At 38.8% G+C, this 18,067-nt stretch overlaps 1 protein-coding gene across 1 annotated transcript; it reads right to left on the minus strand.

Annotated features, from left to right (window-relative positions):
• Positions 1-5,859: 5,859 nt before the first annotated feature.
• ALDH8A1 (aldehyde dehydrogenase 8 family member A1) lies at positions 5,860-17,399 on the minus strand. Its single transcript, XM_053460824.1, has 7 exons — positions 17,243-17,399; positions 15,713-15,860; positions 12,794-12,949; positions 12,563-12,712; positions 11,917-12,173; positions 8,720-8,881; positions 5,860-6,712 (listed from the first exon to the last, which is right to left on the minus strand). Exons 1-7 carry the CDS (start codon positions 17,378-17,380, stop codon positions 6,260-6,262), a joined length of 1,464 nt encoding a protein of 487 aa, XP_053316799.1. The 5' UTR covers positions 17,381-17,399; the 3' UTR covers positions 5,860-6,259.
• Between the last annotated feature and the right edge of the window lie 668 nt (positions 17,400-18,067).

Genomic DNA, 18,067 nt, shown 5'->3' on the forward strand with positions numbered 1-18,067 from the left:
CATCCTTGCCCCTAAACAACCTGCCTTTGTCATGTTTGCCACAAATAGCCTGTCTGTGTCATTTATGTCCTGTGGATGTGATGCCACTTCCTCCACACTCGATCAGTCACACACAGAGACAAGGGAGAGAGTGTGACATATCATCTGATCGGATGATCTCCTCCTTGCCACACCGCTGTGGGTGTCTGGGTGTGTGTGTAGCAGAGCCTGTCCTGGTGTGTGTGTGTTTGGGGTCCATGTGGCAGAGCCTGTCCTGGTGTGTGTGTTTGGGTGTCGGTGTGGCAGAGCCTGTCCTGGTGTGTGTATTTGGTCAACTATTTTCTGGCACCTTTCTTACCGTACGAATAAAATGGAACAGTATCAGTGGCGTCGCTACAGGGGGGCAAGGGGGGGTTAATCCTTGCCCCCCCTGTTGCCCCCCTGCCGAAATTGGAATTAAGTCGCAATGCGACTTTAAATCCCGTCTTTTTTTTTTTTAATGTGGAGGAGAGAGAGGGTGCGGCCCGCGTAAGATCGGCAGCCAGGGCAACCGATCTTACTTGGGCCGCACCTCGAACCCTGCTACTTACCTGTGGGAGGGTCTTCTGTACTGCATAGAGGAAGCGGAAGCTAGCAGAGAACGCAGAGGGAGGCCGCGCCCCCTGCTGAAGTCTGTGAGCGGCATCGAGGAACTGCAGTGCAGGTAAGGGGGTGGGAAGGGTGTTTGAATGAGTATGGGTGATTGTGGGAATGAATCTGTAAATGAATGAGTATATGAATGAATGTGTGTGTGTGTGATAGCATGGATGTGTAAGTGCTGGAAACTAGGCATGATGGGACTGTGATTGCTGTTAGCAATCACACTCCTATCATGCCAAGTCAGCCAGTACATGCTGAAACCTATCTAGCTGCCCCCCTTGTGCATTGATGCTGCCAGCAGTATGGGGTCTGCACATCACATACAGCCACCCTGTACCAGCCTGTAGTGGCTGACTTGGCATGATAGGAGTGTGATTGCTAACAGCAATCACAGTCCCATCATGCCTAGGTTCCAGCATTTACTGGTTGGATGTGTAAGTGCTGGAACCTAGGCATGATGGGACTTTGATTGCTGTTAGCAATCACACTCCTATCATGCCAAGTCAGCCAGTACAAGCTGAAACCTAGCTAGCTGCCCCCTTGTGTATTGATGCTGCCAGCAGTATGGGGTCTGCACATCACTTACAGCCACCCTGTACCAGCATGTAGTGGCTGACTTGGCATGATAGGAGTGTGATTGCTAACAGCAATCACAGCAAGCACAGTCCCATCTTGCCTAGGTACCAGCATTTACTGGTTGCCTGGGTATGATAGGAGTGTGATTGCTGTGTGGGCAGTGTGGACGCAACCTGTGATCTATGCCTGTAATTTAGGGGGTTTTAAATATACCTTTTAATGACGTTTTTTTATGTGAATTCCAGTTGATCTATACCTGCAAAGCTGGGTTTTTGCGTTATTCTGTAGAGCCATATCTATATATTTCCATAAATTATTTATGTATACCTGCAAATACAGTGTTTGTATGTCTTATTCAGTTGATTAATACCTGCAATGCTGTTCCCATGTATTTATTTGATCTATACCTGCAATGCTACGTTTCAAATACTATTGTATACCTGCAAATACAGGATTTGTATGTCTGATTCTGTTTATTTGATATATACCTTCAGTGCTGAGATCACAAGTGAATATCAGTTGATCTATACATGTAAAGCTTGGTTTGTGTGTTAATTTGTTGATCTATACCTGCTATCGGCAACTGGGGCTAATATTAATATATATATGGGCAGTAGGGGCATCAATACACAAGGGGCAAAAACACTAAGGGGGGTATAAACGACAATGCAGTGTGAAAAATCCATCCTGATGTAGACGTCTGTACACTGCTGTTTGTGTGTTTTTGGTTATCAGTGTAGCAGAGCCTGTCCTCGGGTGTGTGTGTATAGGTGTTGGTGTGGCAGAGCCTGTCCTGGTGTGTGTTTGGGTGTTGGTGTGGCAGAGCCTGTCCTAGGGTGTGTGTTTGGGTGTCAGTGTGTCAGAGCTTGTCCTGGTGTGTGTGTGTTTGGATGTGGGTGTGGCAGAGCCTGTCCTGATGTGTCTGGGTGTTGGTGTGACAGAGCCTGTGTTGGTGTGTGTGTGTGGCAGAGCCTGTCCTGGTGTGTGTGTTTGGTCATCTGTTTCCTGGCACTTAACTTACAGTAGGAATTATTTAATTTATATTTATCCAGAGATAAAATGCCCTCCTGAAGTTGTAGTGACTTCAGGGGACAAAACGTTCAAGGCCCTGAAATCATTTAGTGGAAAAGTTATTTATTGTGTTATAATATTTATTTCAAGGATTAGTCACACTCAATTGTGGCTTCAGGCTTCCCATGTTGAATGATCAAGTATTATTTTAGCCCAATAACAAAAGTATAACTCCATAGCACATTACTTTTGGAAATAATGAATGCCCCCCCAGTTTGACTGTGGTATCTTGTGTGCCCCCCCTATATATTGTTTCTAGAGTCGCCACTGAACAGTATTAAATTTGTACTTAAAATGCCCTGCTGAATTTGTAGTCACTTCAGAGGACAAAACATTCTAGGCCCAGAAATCAGGGAAAGGAAAAGTAAAGGTTTTGTGTTATTTATTCAATTTCAATTTGCATATCTTATTAAAAAGGATTAGTAGCACTAAAGTGTGGCTTCAGGCGTCCCGTGTATGACTTTTTTTTAGCGTCCTGAGGTACTTCCAATTCCATCACATTCTATATTATCTGCTAGTACTGATGACATCTTTTTTCCAGTACACATGGATGCCAAGGTGTCTAATTTATTTATTTCCATAAAAAGGCCCACCCAAAACCTCAGCACCAGGCCCATGATGCTCTTATTCCGGGCCTGCTTATAATTATAGCTTTACTAACCTAACTGTATATCAATAATGAATAAATACAAATTTAAGGCGCTGCCTAATTTCAGGACAAAGTGGTATATGAAAGCGGTACTGGCCAAATGTAATTTTGTATAGAGATGTCCAGAATTCCATTGGCTTGGTTGCATAGGGGTGGACCATGTGGGTGCTATTGGGTGAGGGATTTTATTCAGCAAGAGAGATTTCAGTTAGAAAGGGGATAAATACATTGTTATACTTTTGTAGCTTCCATTTTTGAATTAACTTCACAACATAAACATAAACAGATTTTTCAGTGGAAACCAATTGACAAGTATCCCGTTCTGTTCTCTTTGTGCCTTCCTATAGTAGCTTATTTCTCTATGATTTGTAGGTACTTTTTTTATTTATCATGGTACACAAGTGATAATGTGAGTCAATATCTTACACACCCAAGTTAAGTACAAACATGGTAGCATTCTAGTTCAAGTGATTGTGAGAAAGCATGGACTTTGCTTCCACCTAGTGGTTGATTCTAGCCCATAGAAATTACCTATTGAACGGGTATTTACAGAAGGGGATCTTTTGATTATTTGAAAATTATTAACCAATATATATTTCAATGCGTTGTAAATCATAACACACTTTGTGACCTTCCTTGAATTACGTAGAGTTCTGTCTCATGTTCTTCCCCTGTTGCCTTCTAATGAAGCAGGCACCGTAGTTAGAGAGTATAATGCCCCACAAAGCCTTACCAACAACATTAACCTTGTTCTACCTCTTTGCTGTTTCTAATTGGTGACCGTTTGGTTTGTGGAGAGCAGCCAATGACTCCAAGGAAAGCATTTTCATTATGATAAATGGGATCACTTTCTAGTTACACAGCATGTATTCCATCCTATGGGGGCAAGTATGGGGCGGGAAGCAGCCCTTCTCACATCAAACTGGCATTTGGTATTCTGATCACTCTGTTGGGTGATCAGGCTCCCTGATGCACTATTGCTCAATTGGCTGGTTACAAGCATATCGCCCATTGGTTCCACTTGCCATCATACACATGATTTTCAAGCACTGCACTTCTGCCCACCAATCACAAAGCTAGCTCCACCCAGGTACTTGGTGAGCTCTGTCTCATGAAAAGCCCCTCCGCCAAAGTGGGAGGGCTCTGGGTATGGGAATGTCCCTATAATAATAGCAGTAGCATATATTCTCCAATACGTCTCCAATATTTCAAATTACCTCATATTTTAGGGGTTGAGGCTAAGAAGTGGCTAGGGGGTAGGGTTTTATCAAAATGCTTTAGGTGATGTCACGACTATAAAGTATTTTCGAAAATGAAGAATGGCTTTACTTTCACAATGTAATATATTACATGTTTCATGTGTTGAGATACATACAATATTATTGTAAAACACTATGGTAGACTCATATCCACCAAACTTTCTGAACTCCTACAAAAAAAAACGATAGCAGGGGAAGAAAGAGTCAGGTATTTGGGCCCAAAAGAGGGACACTTTGGAGGTGTGGTGTGACTCCATGTAGTCAGAGCCTGAAAGTTTCCAGGTATGGTTAGTAAAAGAAAATGTATCCTTTTTAGTGCAAGTTAGAAACAAACTTTCACTTGCAAAATATGAGCAGCAGGTCAGTAGAGAATATTCAAGCAAGCAAATTCCATCACAGTAGACTATTGCATTACGTATATTAACTTTACATAGTGATGTAATAATGCGCAGTGAGTTTCACAATGGTCATATTTCACTTTAGTCCAGAATATTTAGTAAAAAAAAATAAAGGTGAGAAAAGAATGATTTAGTGTTGATGTCATGTTTATTTTTAGGTGAGGGTGGACTGCTTTGATATGATTTAGGTCTTTTTTTTTGCAAGTTTCACTGGAAACAGCTACCATAGTATATGGAATAACAAGGAGCTTTGGCAGCATTTGCAAAACTAACTGTGGCTTTATGCATTCTACATGCTTATTAATGTTTGTTGCATAAATTCTAGAATTACCATCACTGAAAGGTACCAGTCCTCCCATTACCAGCAGTCCCTGGCAGATCTGAAAGTGGAACTTCCAGTAACGACACAAATCCAGCCCATAAACTAGCAGGTCAGATAAGTGCTTCCACTGTCTACATTTTTTATTACTCAACCATTTTTTTTAACTGAAATCTTGCATTAAAGTATCACGTGGTTAGGTTGTCCAGGTTACCCCAGTTTGTATACATGGTAAACCATGCGGTGTAGGGGTCTATGTCAGTCAGTGTAGACTATAAATATTGCTTATTTTGCTGGGAAAGAAGTGTTCTGCAACTGTTTAGGAGTTTAAGCAATCTGTCAATGGATATTTATGACAAAAGTACGGTATATCATTTACCCAAAAACATTTTACTACAATATAAACATTCATTATTGTATTGTTGCAGTGGGTTCCTGTGACACCCTAATACAAAGGTAAACATTTTGACTGTGTAGGGATCATTGACTTTGACATCATATGTGCCCGTCTACCACTATACGTCTTCCCTCCAATAAAAGCATATCGGCTTTAAAGAAGATAATTAATTTTTAGTTACAATTTGGTTTGTCAGGTATGTGGAAATAATTGGGGGGATTCTTTTTACTTTTACCATTAGATCATGTTATGCGATTAACATTTTACCACAAAATATCTATCTATGGGCAGCTTAACTTGTCCTGAAAAAAATGTAAATATATAGATACATAGAAAAACAAAGGTTTCTAGTTAAAGTATAAGCAGTTTCTATGGTTTTTGCCTAAATGTAACTAGAGCCATAGCCCCCCAAAAAGTGCCCTAGCCTCCCACAGGGAAAAATGCATTTTTATAAACATCCTTGTTTAAGAGAGCCACCTGATCACTAACCATTACACCATTAAGAAGCCCCCCTGACATAGGATAATAATTAGAAAATGTGGTAAGCAAGGTAAGACATTTGATCTGAAAGAACAATTTGAAATCTGTTTATTGGGTTGTAAATATACACTTACAGATAAATTAATCCATGACAACTTTTATATCCCACTGAGTCACTTTTTTTTGAAGTACAGCGGAGAATCTAATTACCAACAGAATCCTGTCAGAAAAAATTGCTAATCTCGCCCCCACATTACTATACGGTTTATTAGCCAAGATCTCAGTTGACACAAGATGATGAGAAGCTTATGCAACAGTTCTAATGCAATCATTAAAATGAGAATTATTATGCAACGCATTCCGGTACTCCGTCCAGCCACTCCATTAACTGTTAAATTTAGTACACTTTATAATAAATGCTCTCAGTCCACAATTTGACATTGTTCTATGCTTTATTAATTCCAGAAGAGTACATTGTTAAACTATTAGACATTAGTGTTTTATTGTAACTGTCTTAATTTCTGTAAAGAAATCATAGGAATCTTTGGCTCCCTCCCTTCCCAATCCCGATGCTTTCATACCACCAAATGGCAAGTTAAGATCTCTAATAAGCCAACAATTGGTCCACACTAGTCCGGACTGCAACCGCTTGGCAACACGGTGGACACGGGCCACATCTCTTGTCCACACAGTAGCAGCTAGGCCATACTTAACACCATTGGCTTTCACAATTGCATCCTCTTCTGTATCAAATGGCACCACGCATGTCACTGGTCCAAAAATCTCTTCTTGCATACAGGGCGATTCCTCCTTTAATCCAGTTATAACAGTAGGCAACATGAAATATCCACCTTGATTAGCCAGTGGGATATCTAAAATATCCACACCTTCTCCACAAAGGACAGTGGCTCCTTCATCCAGAGCCTTCTTCACATAGCTTCTAACCTGATGATGAAAACATTATTAAATTGAGTCAATACATAGAGTGCATATAGTTATAGTATACAGCTGGTAATCATTACTATATGTATTTCTTGAGATCACATATAAATACAGTTAATGAGACTATTTAGGAGGCAAATGACCTCCTGGAATCTATATTTTAAGAAGCACATCTAGAGGGAAATACTGCATCTGTCTGTGTGATACCAATGATTTTATATTAGACTTGTGCATTGATTCATACAAACTTCAGTTTTAAAGATTTTTCCCTAATTTGTGCATGGAATCTATCAGTTTATCCATTGTGGCTCATCTCAGTATTTCTCCCCTTAATATTTTATTGGAGTCATTAAATGCAACAAGCAGTAATTGACTGTTGGATGAGATCTCGCAATAATATTGGCCAGAATCTAAGTGTGCATACTATGAAGGTTAGTGTGACTGTATTTTTAGTATGCAAATCCACAGGGTAGTGTGACTTTGTATACTTGGTAGTATGGTATACATGTGTGAATTGTTGAAGAAGCCTGTGGATTGGGTACTGTTACTGTGTAAAGGGTAGCAAGCATGTGCATGGAGAAGAGTCACTGCATTTTGTTTAGGATGCTTGTTTCAAGGGGAGTGTGGCTGCATTGTGTAGTTTGCATGTATATAGGTTGGTGTGACTGTGTACAGAGTAGAATGTATGTGCATAGGGTAAAGTAATGTATATTTTAGTTTACAGGCTTTATACGACTGCGAGCTTTCAGTTAGGTACTATTCATGAACATAATCTATAATCTACATAAAACAAAGAGCAGGTAAATGTAGTAAAATGCAGCAGTGGTATTGAATACAAGACATCACACACAGTCACAAAATCATGCATTTTTTTTTTTTTTTTTAAATGGATAACCTAACCAGTACTGGAAGGTTTCATACACATACAAAGTTGTATAACTACATTCTTTTATTTTTGTTCCTCACCTTAACTTTAATGACTTATATTATATCAGTCATAAAATATAATTATAGCAGACATCACTACTTAAAATAAGTTTTGTTGAAATGTGAGCCCACAAGGTGGCAGCGATGTCCCCTATTAAAAATACTGCACGCATCTTGTTTTGCAATGAAAAATGCAATGAAATTAATGCAAAACAATTTAGTCTATTTTCTATAGCACTCCTGGAATATTTCCTGTGAATAGCTTCTCAACTGTGGCGCTTATGACCTCTGTTCAACTAACAATTTGTTTTAGTATTTAGACCAGATTAGTCTAAATACCACTAGAAATATACCATCACTTGCTTAATTCAACAGCACAAACCCAAATTCTCATTGTTATAGCACTTACTAATTAAAAGTGTCAGGAAGTGGTATAATTATATCTTGTAAACATTAACTTATCTTGAAGTGTATATTAAGTTTACCAACCAACATGTGTCTGTGTCATGTGGCGGTGATGTAACTTATGGGTCCTGTTTCTCTTTACCCACTGTACATCACATTACTTATTTGCAAAGTATATATTGTTATACTATTGGAGCATTGGTAGAGATAGCCCAAAGCATAGCATTGTCCAAAATGTCTTGGTATGCCCCCTTCAGCATACCAAGACACTTTAGACAATGCTTCCAATTTTGTGGGAACAGTTTGTGGAAGGCCCTTTTCTATTCCAGCACAACTGTGCCCCAGTGCACAAAGCAAGGTCCATAAAGACATGGTTGGATGAGTTTGGTGTGGAAGAAGTTGACTGGCCTGCACAGAGGCCTGACCTCAACCCCATCAAACCCCTTTGGGATGAACCGGAATGGAGATTGTGAGCCAGGCCTTCTTGTCCAACATCTTGCTTGGATGAATGGGTAAAAAAGTGAAAGCTGTTATAGCTGTAAAGAGGGGAACAAACTTCATATTAATGTCTATGTATTTAGAACGCAATGTCATAAAGGTCCCTGTTGGCGTAGTGGTCAGGTGTCCCAATACTTTCATCCATATAGTGTATGTGCAGGCTGCAATGGAAGGACATACCTTAGCTAGGTGATTTTCACTAATCAGTGCACCCATGCAAGCTGTTGGATCAGTGGGTGATCCGACCCTCCAATTCTTGGTGGCTTCTACAAATCTCTTCAGAAAATCTTCATAGATTGTCCTCTGAACATAAATTCTACTTGTACAAAGACAGATTTCACCCTGCAGAGGGAAACCACAAATATGTTGGTGAAAAAAATTGTATATATTTTCTAAACCGTCTAAAATATGGATTGTATAAGCTTGCATAAAAGAATATGATATGTATTTTGCCTTGTCCCAGAGCCAGATTATACTTAAAGGTAAGCAAGCAGGGTGCTGGGTTGTATAGCTAGAGGTATTGTTAGCAAAAGGAGAAAGGTGGTTCTGCCATTTTACAGACCTCAACCTCTTGTTAGATCTCAGAGTATAGTGAATAGTTCTAGAGACCCTAGAAGCTCTAATGAGGGCTACTAAAAAGGTAAATGGTTTGCAGGATAAAATTATCAGGAAAGATGAAGTGATCCCAATATGTATAGCTTGGTGGAAAATGGAGTGAGGTCAGAAACATTTAAATACATAAATGGATTTAACAAAGTACATGGGGGAGGGTTTATTTCAGAGTGAGGAAATATTAGAAGCTCACCTAAATTTAAGATTAGACAAAGGACTGATTATTGTTACGTCATAAACACTACATGCGTCATACATAGTGATTACACGGTATGGTTTTACACATAACATAATAACCTATTCCTTAGCAGACCTAAAAATTAGGTTAATAAAACCTCAGATGAACAACACATGACATATTACACTGTGTCATGATTTACTCAACAAAAATAAAACCAAAACTGAGAAGCCATGTGTGAAAAACTAAGTATACTCGGGGCAATATGGTGGTGCTTGCTGTGATGTCATCTCTCCAATCATCCGATGAAATATGGCGGCTTTCGGTGATAGGGGGATCGGGGAGAGGACGTCACCGAACGCACCCCCATATTGCCCTGAGTTCAACTTAGGGCAAAATGACGGCCTTTTCATAAACACCACCATTTTGCCAGAAGTTCTCACCAGGTTATGTCCGCAGAGATGTGTATGAAGACAAAAAGATAGAAGATAAAAGATAAAGAAGATGCGGAAGTGGTCAGCAGAAGCTGAAGTGGTCGACATAGAAGGGAAACACACAGAGAGCATGAGAGAGAGTAAATGAGAGTGCAGAGAAGGTAGGCAAACATTTAGACAGCACGAGAGAGAGTAAATGAGAGTTTGAGACTAGGCCAATAATTTCAGGCAAAAATTCAGAGCTTTTTGCTTTGTTTTTGCCTGATTCGAGGGGGGGGCTGGCCTCCTTTTTGGGGCTTTGTATGAATCATAGAATTTGCCTAAATTCTGTAAACTTGCAATTTGCACAAATACGAATGAACAAGTCTAATATAAACCCTTATAAAGGAGTTCACCCTTTAGACGACGTACTGTATCCTGTCTGCTTTCTTGGGGACTGATAAACTGAGAGCCATCTCCCTGCATCTTAAGGCTATCCTAAAGTGGCTCTACATGTAGGTCTGCCCCACAAAGGCTGACCGTTCTTCTGACCATTCTTCTCCACTGGGGCAACACTGCAAGATTTATTTTGGAAGGTTAACCCCAGGGCCTGCAACTGGAGGCCTGTTGATGCTTGGCTTCTGGACACATACATACTACATACTGAATACTATATACCATACATCCTATGAGGCTAAATGTGAAGGGAATTAAACTTGCATAAGATAGACATAAGGCTAGCCTAAACATAAAACAAGACAAAGGACGGATTATGGTCTTAATATTAGAAAAAACAGGCAGACTAGATGGGATGAATAGCAAATGACAAATATCAGCAAAATTAAGGGTTTTTCATTAGGAGTTTCATTTCATTCACATTCTGCTCTACTGGAAATTAGGCCACCGGACTCTCCCATGTGAATGGGAAAGACTCAGCAGCAGTGGGCAATTGAATAAAAGATCTGAGAAAGAAATTGGGAAAATGCTGCACTATCAATAGATAAATAGCAGGTTTTATTTCCTTCCAAATTGGTGCACATCTAGAGGAAGCAAAGAAGAAAACATTTCTTATAATTGGAGAAATACTAAGAAATATAGATTATAACCCACAACAGCTGATCTCTTATGCCAGACAGGTAAAAGACAGACTAGAACATTATGGTAAAATTATGGTAATATTACCAGACATTATGGTAAAAAATAATAAAAATGCAACCTATACTATGAATGTAATATCCTTGGGGAAACAGACTTGACAACAGTGCACAATGCCAGCAAGCAGCTGCAAGGGCCAATAAGGTCTATGAATATGCGGTACAATTCTGGGCACCGGTCCTTAAAAAGGACATTATGGAACTAGTTATGAAGAGAGACTAAAAAAGTTAAAATTATATACACTGGAAAACTGAAAACTATAAATATATGCAGGGCCAATATAAAGAGCTCTTCAGTGACCTGTTCATCAATAGAAATGTACAAAGAACAAGAGGCCACCCTCTGAGACTCGAAGAGCGAATATTTCATATACGACAAAGGAAGGGATTCTTTACGGTAAGGACAATAAAGGTATGGAATTCACTGCCAAGAGAGGTGGTATTATCAAATACATAAGATGCCTTTAAAATGGGTCTGGATATTTTTTTTTTACATACAGGGCTATAAATAGAATATTTTAGAGCTTCTTGATCCAATGAGAAATCCGATTGCCTTTTGGAGTCAAAAAGGAATTTTTCCCCCTGATGGCAGAATTTTTAGTAGCTTAATTAGGTTTTTTTGCCTTCTTTTGGACCAAGAGTAGGACGGTTAGGTAGAGGGGTTGAACTTGATGGACTTAAGTCTTTTTTTCAACCTTATCTACTATGTATGTAACTACAAAGTGCTGAAAGAGAAATGGCCAAAATAAGAAGTAAACAACCCATATGATACCACACTGAGGAGGAGAGTCAACCCATACTCACCATTATATAGTGGCAATACAGAGGACATTATATAGATGTGCTGTAAGCTAATTTACTGCGCTGCTGAGGCTCTGTTAGCCAGGTATGTACACACTACATTTGTTCTAAACGTTTATCATGGTGTTAAGTTATATGTGATTACTCATTATTGTATTAATAATGTTTACTATGCAGGAAACCGTGTAGATGTGATCCTGCGCTCCTGCAGATACTTACTTGATTAGAAAAACTTGACTTGACTGTGGTGTCGATGCACTCATCTAGGTTGGCATCTTCAAATATTAGAGCTGGGTTCTTGCCTCCAAGCTCCAAAGACAATTTTTTGCAGCATGGGGCACTTTTTTCAATAATGCGCTGTGCCGTAACTGTGCTACCAGTAAAAGAGATGATTGGAACATCAGGATGACACACTATGGCCTCTCCTGCTCTAGGACCTGTACCAAACACCAGGTTTACTACACCTGGTGGAACACCTTGAAGAAAAATGGAAAATAAAATTTCACAAAGTAAAATAATTAGAAATTAGAAAAGGCCAATCCAAATAGGCGTTCACCCTGCTCTGTCTTGCAGACAATTAAGGATAGTGTCAGAAGGTGCATAAGACTTTTAATGTTAAAGGAAAAATTGTAAATTGCCATGTAAGTCTAAATGATTACGCTTAAGATTAAGCACCTGTGTGTGAAATGTGTTAAATATATCTTTATATTCCTATACTCCATATTCTATGGCTTCATATTCCCTTTGCTTATGTATTTGTGAATAAAGAGGATTTGTATCATACCTCTTGGTGTTGATTGGTTTCATTACTTGTGGATTTGGATTACAGTTTACCCGTTTGGACTGTATGGGTCAATAACATTACCTGCTTCCTTCATAAGTCTGCACATCATCCATGCAGTGACTGAGGTCATCTCACTGGGCTTAGCCACAACTGTATTTCCACATGCAATGGCAGGTGCAATCTTCCAGGTCAATAAATAAAGGGGCAGATTCCAAGGACTGATTAAGCCAGCTAACAGGAGAAAGACAATTATTCACATGCAAATAATCAATATTAGCTTTACCTTCCTCTGTAACCCCGCAACATCATTACCTACTCCAATTGGAGTGCGCACGGTATAATGCATGCAGTTCATGTGGTCCATCTGTGTACATTCAGTGGTATGATGAAGAACTGAGGATGCAAAGAATCGGAAATTGTACACTGACCGTGGGATATCCACTGTCCGAGCAAATGTAACCGTTTTTCCTGAAAGAATGGCAGCGTTAGTTTACAAGGTACAGGTATGAAAGTGAGAGACAGCGTTTTAGAGTTAGCGAGAGTGTGAGAGTGATTGAGTGTGAGTGACAACAACTGAACACAAAATGCCCTCCAATTATCATCTTAACCAAAATGGCAGGAAATGATGGCCTGAAAACTAATGGGCCAAAAATGAAACAAATAAATGCATCCACATAACTTTTGATTAATTTGCACAACTACTTATGACCATGAAGGCAATGATACCAATAATATTGCTAGAAATGTGTAAATACTGTTTTGTTTCTATCAACTACCTTAATTACACAAACAAAAAACACTTTAAAAGGTCTCAGTAAAGCCATGCCCCTTAAACTAGCCTTTAGCAAATTGAGCATATACCCACAATGCACTAGTAACCATCCACTAACACATTATATACAGTATCTAACAAAAGTGAGTACACCCCTCACATTTTTGTAAATATTTTATTATATCTTTTCATGTGACAACACTGAAGAAATGACACTCTGCAACAATGTAAAGTAGTGAGTGTACAGCCTATATAACAGTGTAAATTTGCTGTCCCCTCAAAAAAAAAACAACACACAGACATTAATGTTTAAAACCTTGGCAACAAAAGTGAGTACAAACCCTAAGTGGAAATGTCGGAATTGAGCCCAATTAGCCATTTCCCCTCCCCAGTGTCATGTGACTTGTTAGTGTTACAAGGTCTCAGGTGTGAATGGGGAGCAGGCGTGTTAAGTTTGATGTTATCGCTCTCACACTCTCTCATACTGGTCACTGGAAATTCAACATGGCACCTCATGGCAAAGAACTCTCTGAGGATCTGAGTCATTGCTGTACAGAAAGATGGCCTAGGCTATAAGAAGATTGCCAAGACCCTGAAACTGAGCTGCGGCAAGGTGGGCAAGACCATACAGCGGTTTCACAGGACAGGTTCCACTCAGAACAGGCCTCCCCATGGTCGACCAAAGAAGTTGAGTGCACGTGCTCAGCGTCATATGCAGAGGTTGTCTTTAGGAAATAGACATACGAGTGCTGCCAGCATTGCTGCAGAAGTTGAAGGGGTTGGGGGTCAGCCTGTCAGTGCTCAGACCATACGCCGCACACTGCATCAAATTGGTCTGCACGGCTGTCGTCCCAGAAGGAAGCCTCTTCTAAAGATGATGCACAAGAAAACCCGCAAACAGTTTGCTAAAGACAAGCAGACTAAGGACGTGGATTACTAGAACCATGTCCTGTGGTCCGATGATACCAAGATGAACTTATTTGGTTCAGATGGTGTCAAGCGTGTGTGGTGGCAACCAGGTGAAGAGTACAAAGACAAGTGTGTCCTGCCTACAGTCAAGCATGGTGGTGGGAGTGTCATGGTCTGGGCCTGCATGAGTGCTTCCAGCGCTGGGGAGCTATAGTTCATTGAGGGAACCATGAATGCCAATGTGTACTCTAAAATCCATCAGCAACACGATGTCATTGAGGAGTGGAAGAGGACTCCAGTGGCAACCTGTGAAGCTCTCATGAACTCCATGCCCAAGAGGGTTAAGGCAGTCCTGGAAAATAATGGAGGCCACACAAAATATTGCCACTTAGGGGTGGTACTCACTTTTGTTGCCAAGGTTTTAACTCAACTGCGTGTTGAGTTATTTTGAGGGGACAGCAAATTGACACTGTTTTACAGGCTGTACACTCACTACTTTACATTGTAGCAGAGTGTAATTTATTCAGTGGTGTCACATGAAAAGATATAATAAAATATTTACACAAATGTGAGTGGTGTACTCACTTTTGTGAGATACTGTATGTGGAAGCTGCATTGCTTTGTGAACACCTAAGTGCTCTCAAATGTGCAGCAGTCATTCACACCTTTATGCTGACACTGCTTTAAAACTAACTTTGATCTATGCATCTGCAAGAAATGTAACAAAAAATACAAAGGTAAATTTTTAATGCTTGGTGTGCTATAGCAAGAGATGTTGAAATGTAAACGCAGCACATTGACCCCACTGTTTTGGATAAGTTAGGTCATGGTGCTTTAAGACAGGTTTGTGCCAATACTAATCTCCCTACTGCATTATATTTATTGCTAAGAAGGCATTTTTATGCAAACTTTCTCAGACAAAAGGCATAAGATGCAAACCGCTAAACATGATAAACAAAAACTAGGTTCCTTTAAAATGGTTAAGCAGAGTCAAAAGAGAACTTAACCTCCCAGCATATGCCAGGGTAGGAAAGTGAGCAAAAAATTATTTGCATAAAACTAAAATGGCTTGCCCAAAATAAATTCAAGTAACAAGCGCTTGGGTATTTCCTAGCAGTCTGTACACCTCCTCACTTGGATCAAATACGTTGCATATAGCACGCATCAATCGCAATTTCCTCCAAAAATACCCCAATAGATTGTTCACATATCTTTGGTTTTATCTCTGAACATGATCACACAATTTATTTACAGTATATATATACATACATACACACACATATATATATATATATACATACATACACACACACACACACTTAGTTTGCATACCAACCTTTCTTTACTAAGCCAAACGCAGCCCACAAAACAAGTACATGCTGCTAATTGATTTAAATTGTGTTTAAATGCATTTGTATGTAAGTCTAGATTTATATGTATGCATTGTCCACCATCACACAAGTTTAGCTTGTGAGTAGAGCTTGCTGAGTTGAAGTTGATAATTCCTGTAATGCCACTAATGATCATTAAATAAAACTAATTGTTATAACCTTGGTCTTTAGACTCTGCTTCGGCAAACCCATCAAGGTTTCTCTCAATCAGGTCAGCCAGCTTGCACATTATTGCAGATCGGTCCTGGGGTCTTCTGGAAGACCAGTCTGGAAATGCAGCTTTAGCAGCTCTAACTGCTGCATCAACCTTGGGAAATAAGCACAATAGTATATGATACAAATAGGTAGACATCAGATCTAGTTGTTTTTAACATGATTGTTGTCATATCTTCCTTGATTCTATGACTTCATGATTAAGCCATGCTTTGCTATGTTAAGAGGACTTTTGAAACTTTAAACCAGAATCCATTTTTATACATAATCACATAAATAAGGTAGTTGTCCCTCAGGGTTTTTTTTTGTTTGTTTGTTTGTTTTTTTCTTGGAATCTGTATTGTGTTTTGGTTAATGTCTATCCTCCCAAATATCCCCATTTTCTCTCCTGATGTCCATGTATTAGCACAATACATTCATCAAAGATCGTCCCTTTTAAATGGAGTATTACATCCTCCCCTATTTCATATTCTCAGAGAGAGCTGTCAGTTTAAGTATTATTATAGTGACAGTGTTTGAATGCCTGGAGGAAAGGATAGACAATAAAATAAAAAATAAAATAAAAGATTTTCTTCTCTAAAAACACGTTAAAATATTTTTACATACATATTTTTATAGGGAAAAGGAATAGTGAAAAAAACACAGTGCAACTGTCAGTATACATCAGAAACAACTGCAAAGCCTAAAATATAATAAAAATATTATAAATATTAAAATATACATCAGTGTACTTAGACAACTGTATTTCCCATCCTACAGACTGGAGTTTTTTATTTATTTTTTTTAATGATTTTAGCCATATGTTATTCTTTTTCCTTTCTTAGTGTTTAGTTTACCTATTCATGTTCCATATTGTTTTTTTCCCTTTCAAGGACTGAGATGGCCTTCTTTAAAACCATTTTATGGTCTATCATTTTGGATGAACTAAAATGCTCTCTAACATTCTGCAAAATATTTTTATAGTTTTGTTGCTTTAAATATTTTTAAAACCTTTTTGGTTAAGGGCATCACAGGGATTATTTATTTCTATTGGGAGGATATAATGCAAAGCAATTTTATTAGTTCACTTATTTTAAGCTTTTTTGATTGGAGAGTCCCTGGGTAAGTAATGATTTTTAATTTAAATTTTATTCATTTTTAAAAAGGGAAAAACTGTTTCTCTCTCTTCTTACTTTGATACCCACTGCAGTTGAATAAGCAGTGATCAAAAACCATCTAAAAAACCCAAAACATTTTACAGCATGCAACTGTCTCTAAACATTACCACAATTAGTATTATTGTATCCAGAAGCCACTAGATAGCAGTATAATACCTATTTTCATAGACAATATAGAGAATAATCTAACAAAGGTTACATAAAACTAATACGTGCTCTTTTCAGGACAGTCAGCCAGTTATACTCTTAGATAAAATCATGCTTTTAATGTTCATTTTAATATAAAGAGTAAAACATGACCACCACAAGTCACACTCACCTCGTCTTTACCACTGTCTGGTACTTTGCAGTAGATTTTCCCTGTGGAAGGATTATAGGAATCGATAAAATGTTCACTATTAACAAATTTTCCACCAATATAATTTTGCACTACTATAAATGACTGTTGTTCCTCCATGTTAGCAGTGGTTTGATTAGATTGGAGTTTGGACTACAAAAAAATAATGCTGCTGGGACAACTCCCCTTACTTCTGCAAATACACAGCAGAAAACAAAACTCTGTGCACTTTCACCCGGTCTGATGGAGTAATAGTAAATCATTAAAAAGATGTGGGAAACAAATATGGGCAGCAAAAAAAAAACTAGGATAAAAAGGTCACCAGTGAAGCGCCCTATGAAATTACATTTAAATACGTGTGATACAAAAATCTGTATATAACACAGCATGTCAACAAACTAGGTAAAATTAAGGTTATCTTGTCTGTCCTCCTAAGCCGTGGGCTCACCTTGCCACAGTTGTAGGCAGTGCTGTGCGTGAGATTTATATATATATAATACATACAGTTATATGAACGCTTGCTGTAAAAATTGCATTTGTTAAGAAAACTCAAAATCGAATCAATGTTTGGTGTGACCACCCATTGCCTGTAAAAAAAATAAATAAAAAAAAAGCATCAATTCATCTTGGTACACTTGCACAAAGTCAGGGTTTTTGTAGGCAATGTGAGGTTGCTGAATACATTTTAATGTGAAAAGTCACACACCTTGGCAAGACTGAGAACAGCAAAAAGACACAAGGTAGTGATACTGCATCAGCTAGGTCTCTCAGAGGCAGGCATGGGGTTTCAAGGTGTTTTGTGCAAAC

The sequence above is a fragment of the Spea bombifrons genome, chromosome 3, assembly GCF_027358695.1.
Source record: "Spea bombifrons isolate aSpeBom1 chromosome 3, aSpeBom1.2.pri, whole genome shotgun sequence".
Taxonomy (NCBI): domain Eukaryota; kingdom Metazoa; phylum Chordata; class Amphibia; order Anura; family Pelobatidae; genus Spea; species Spea bombifrons.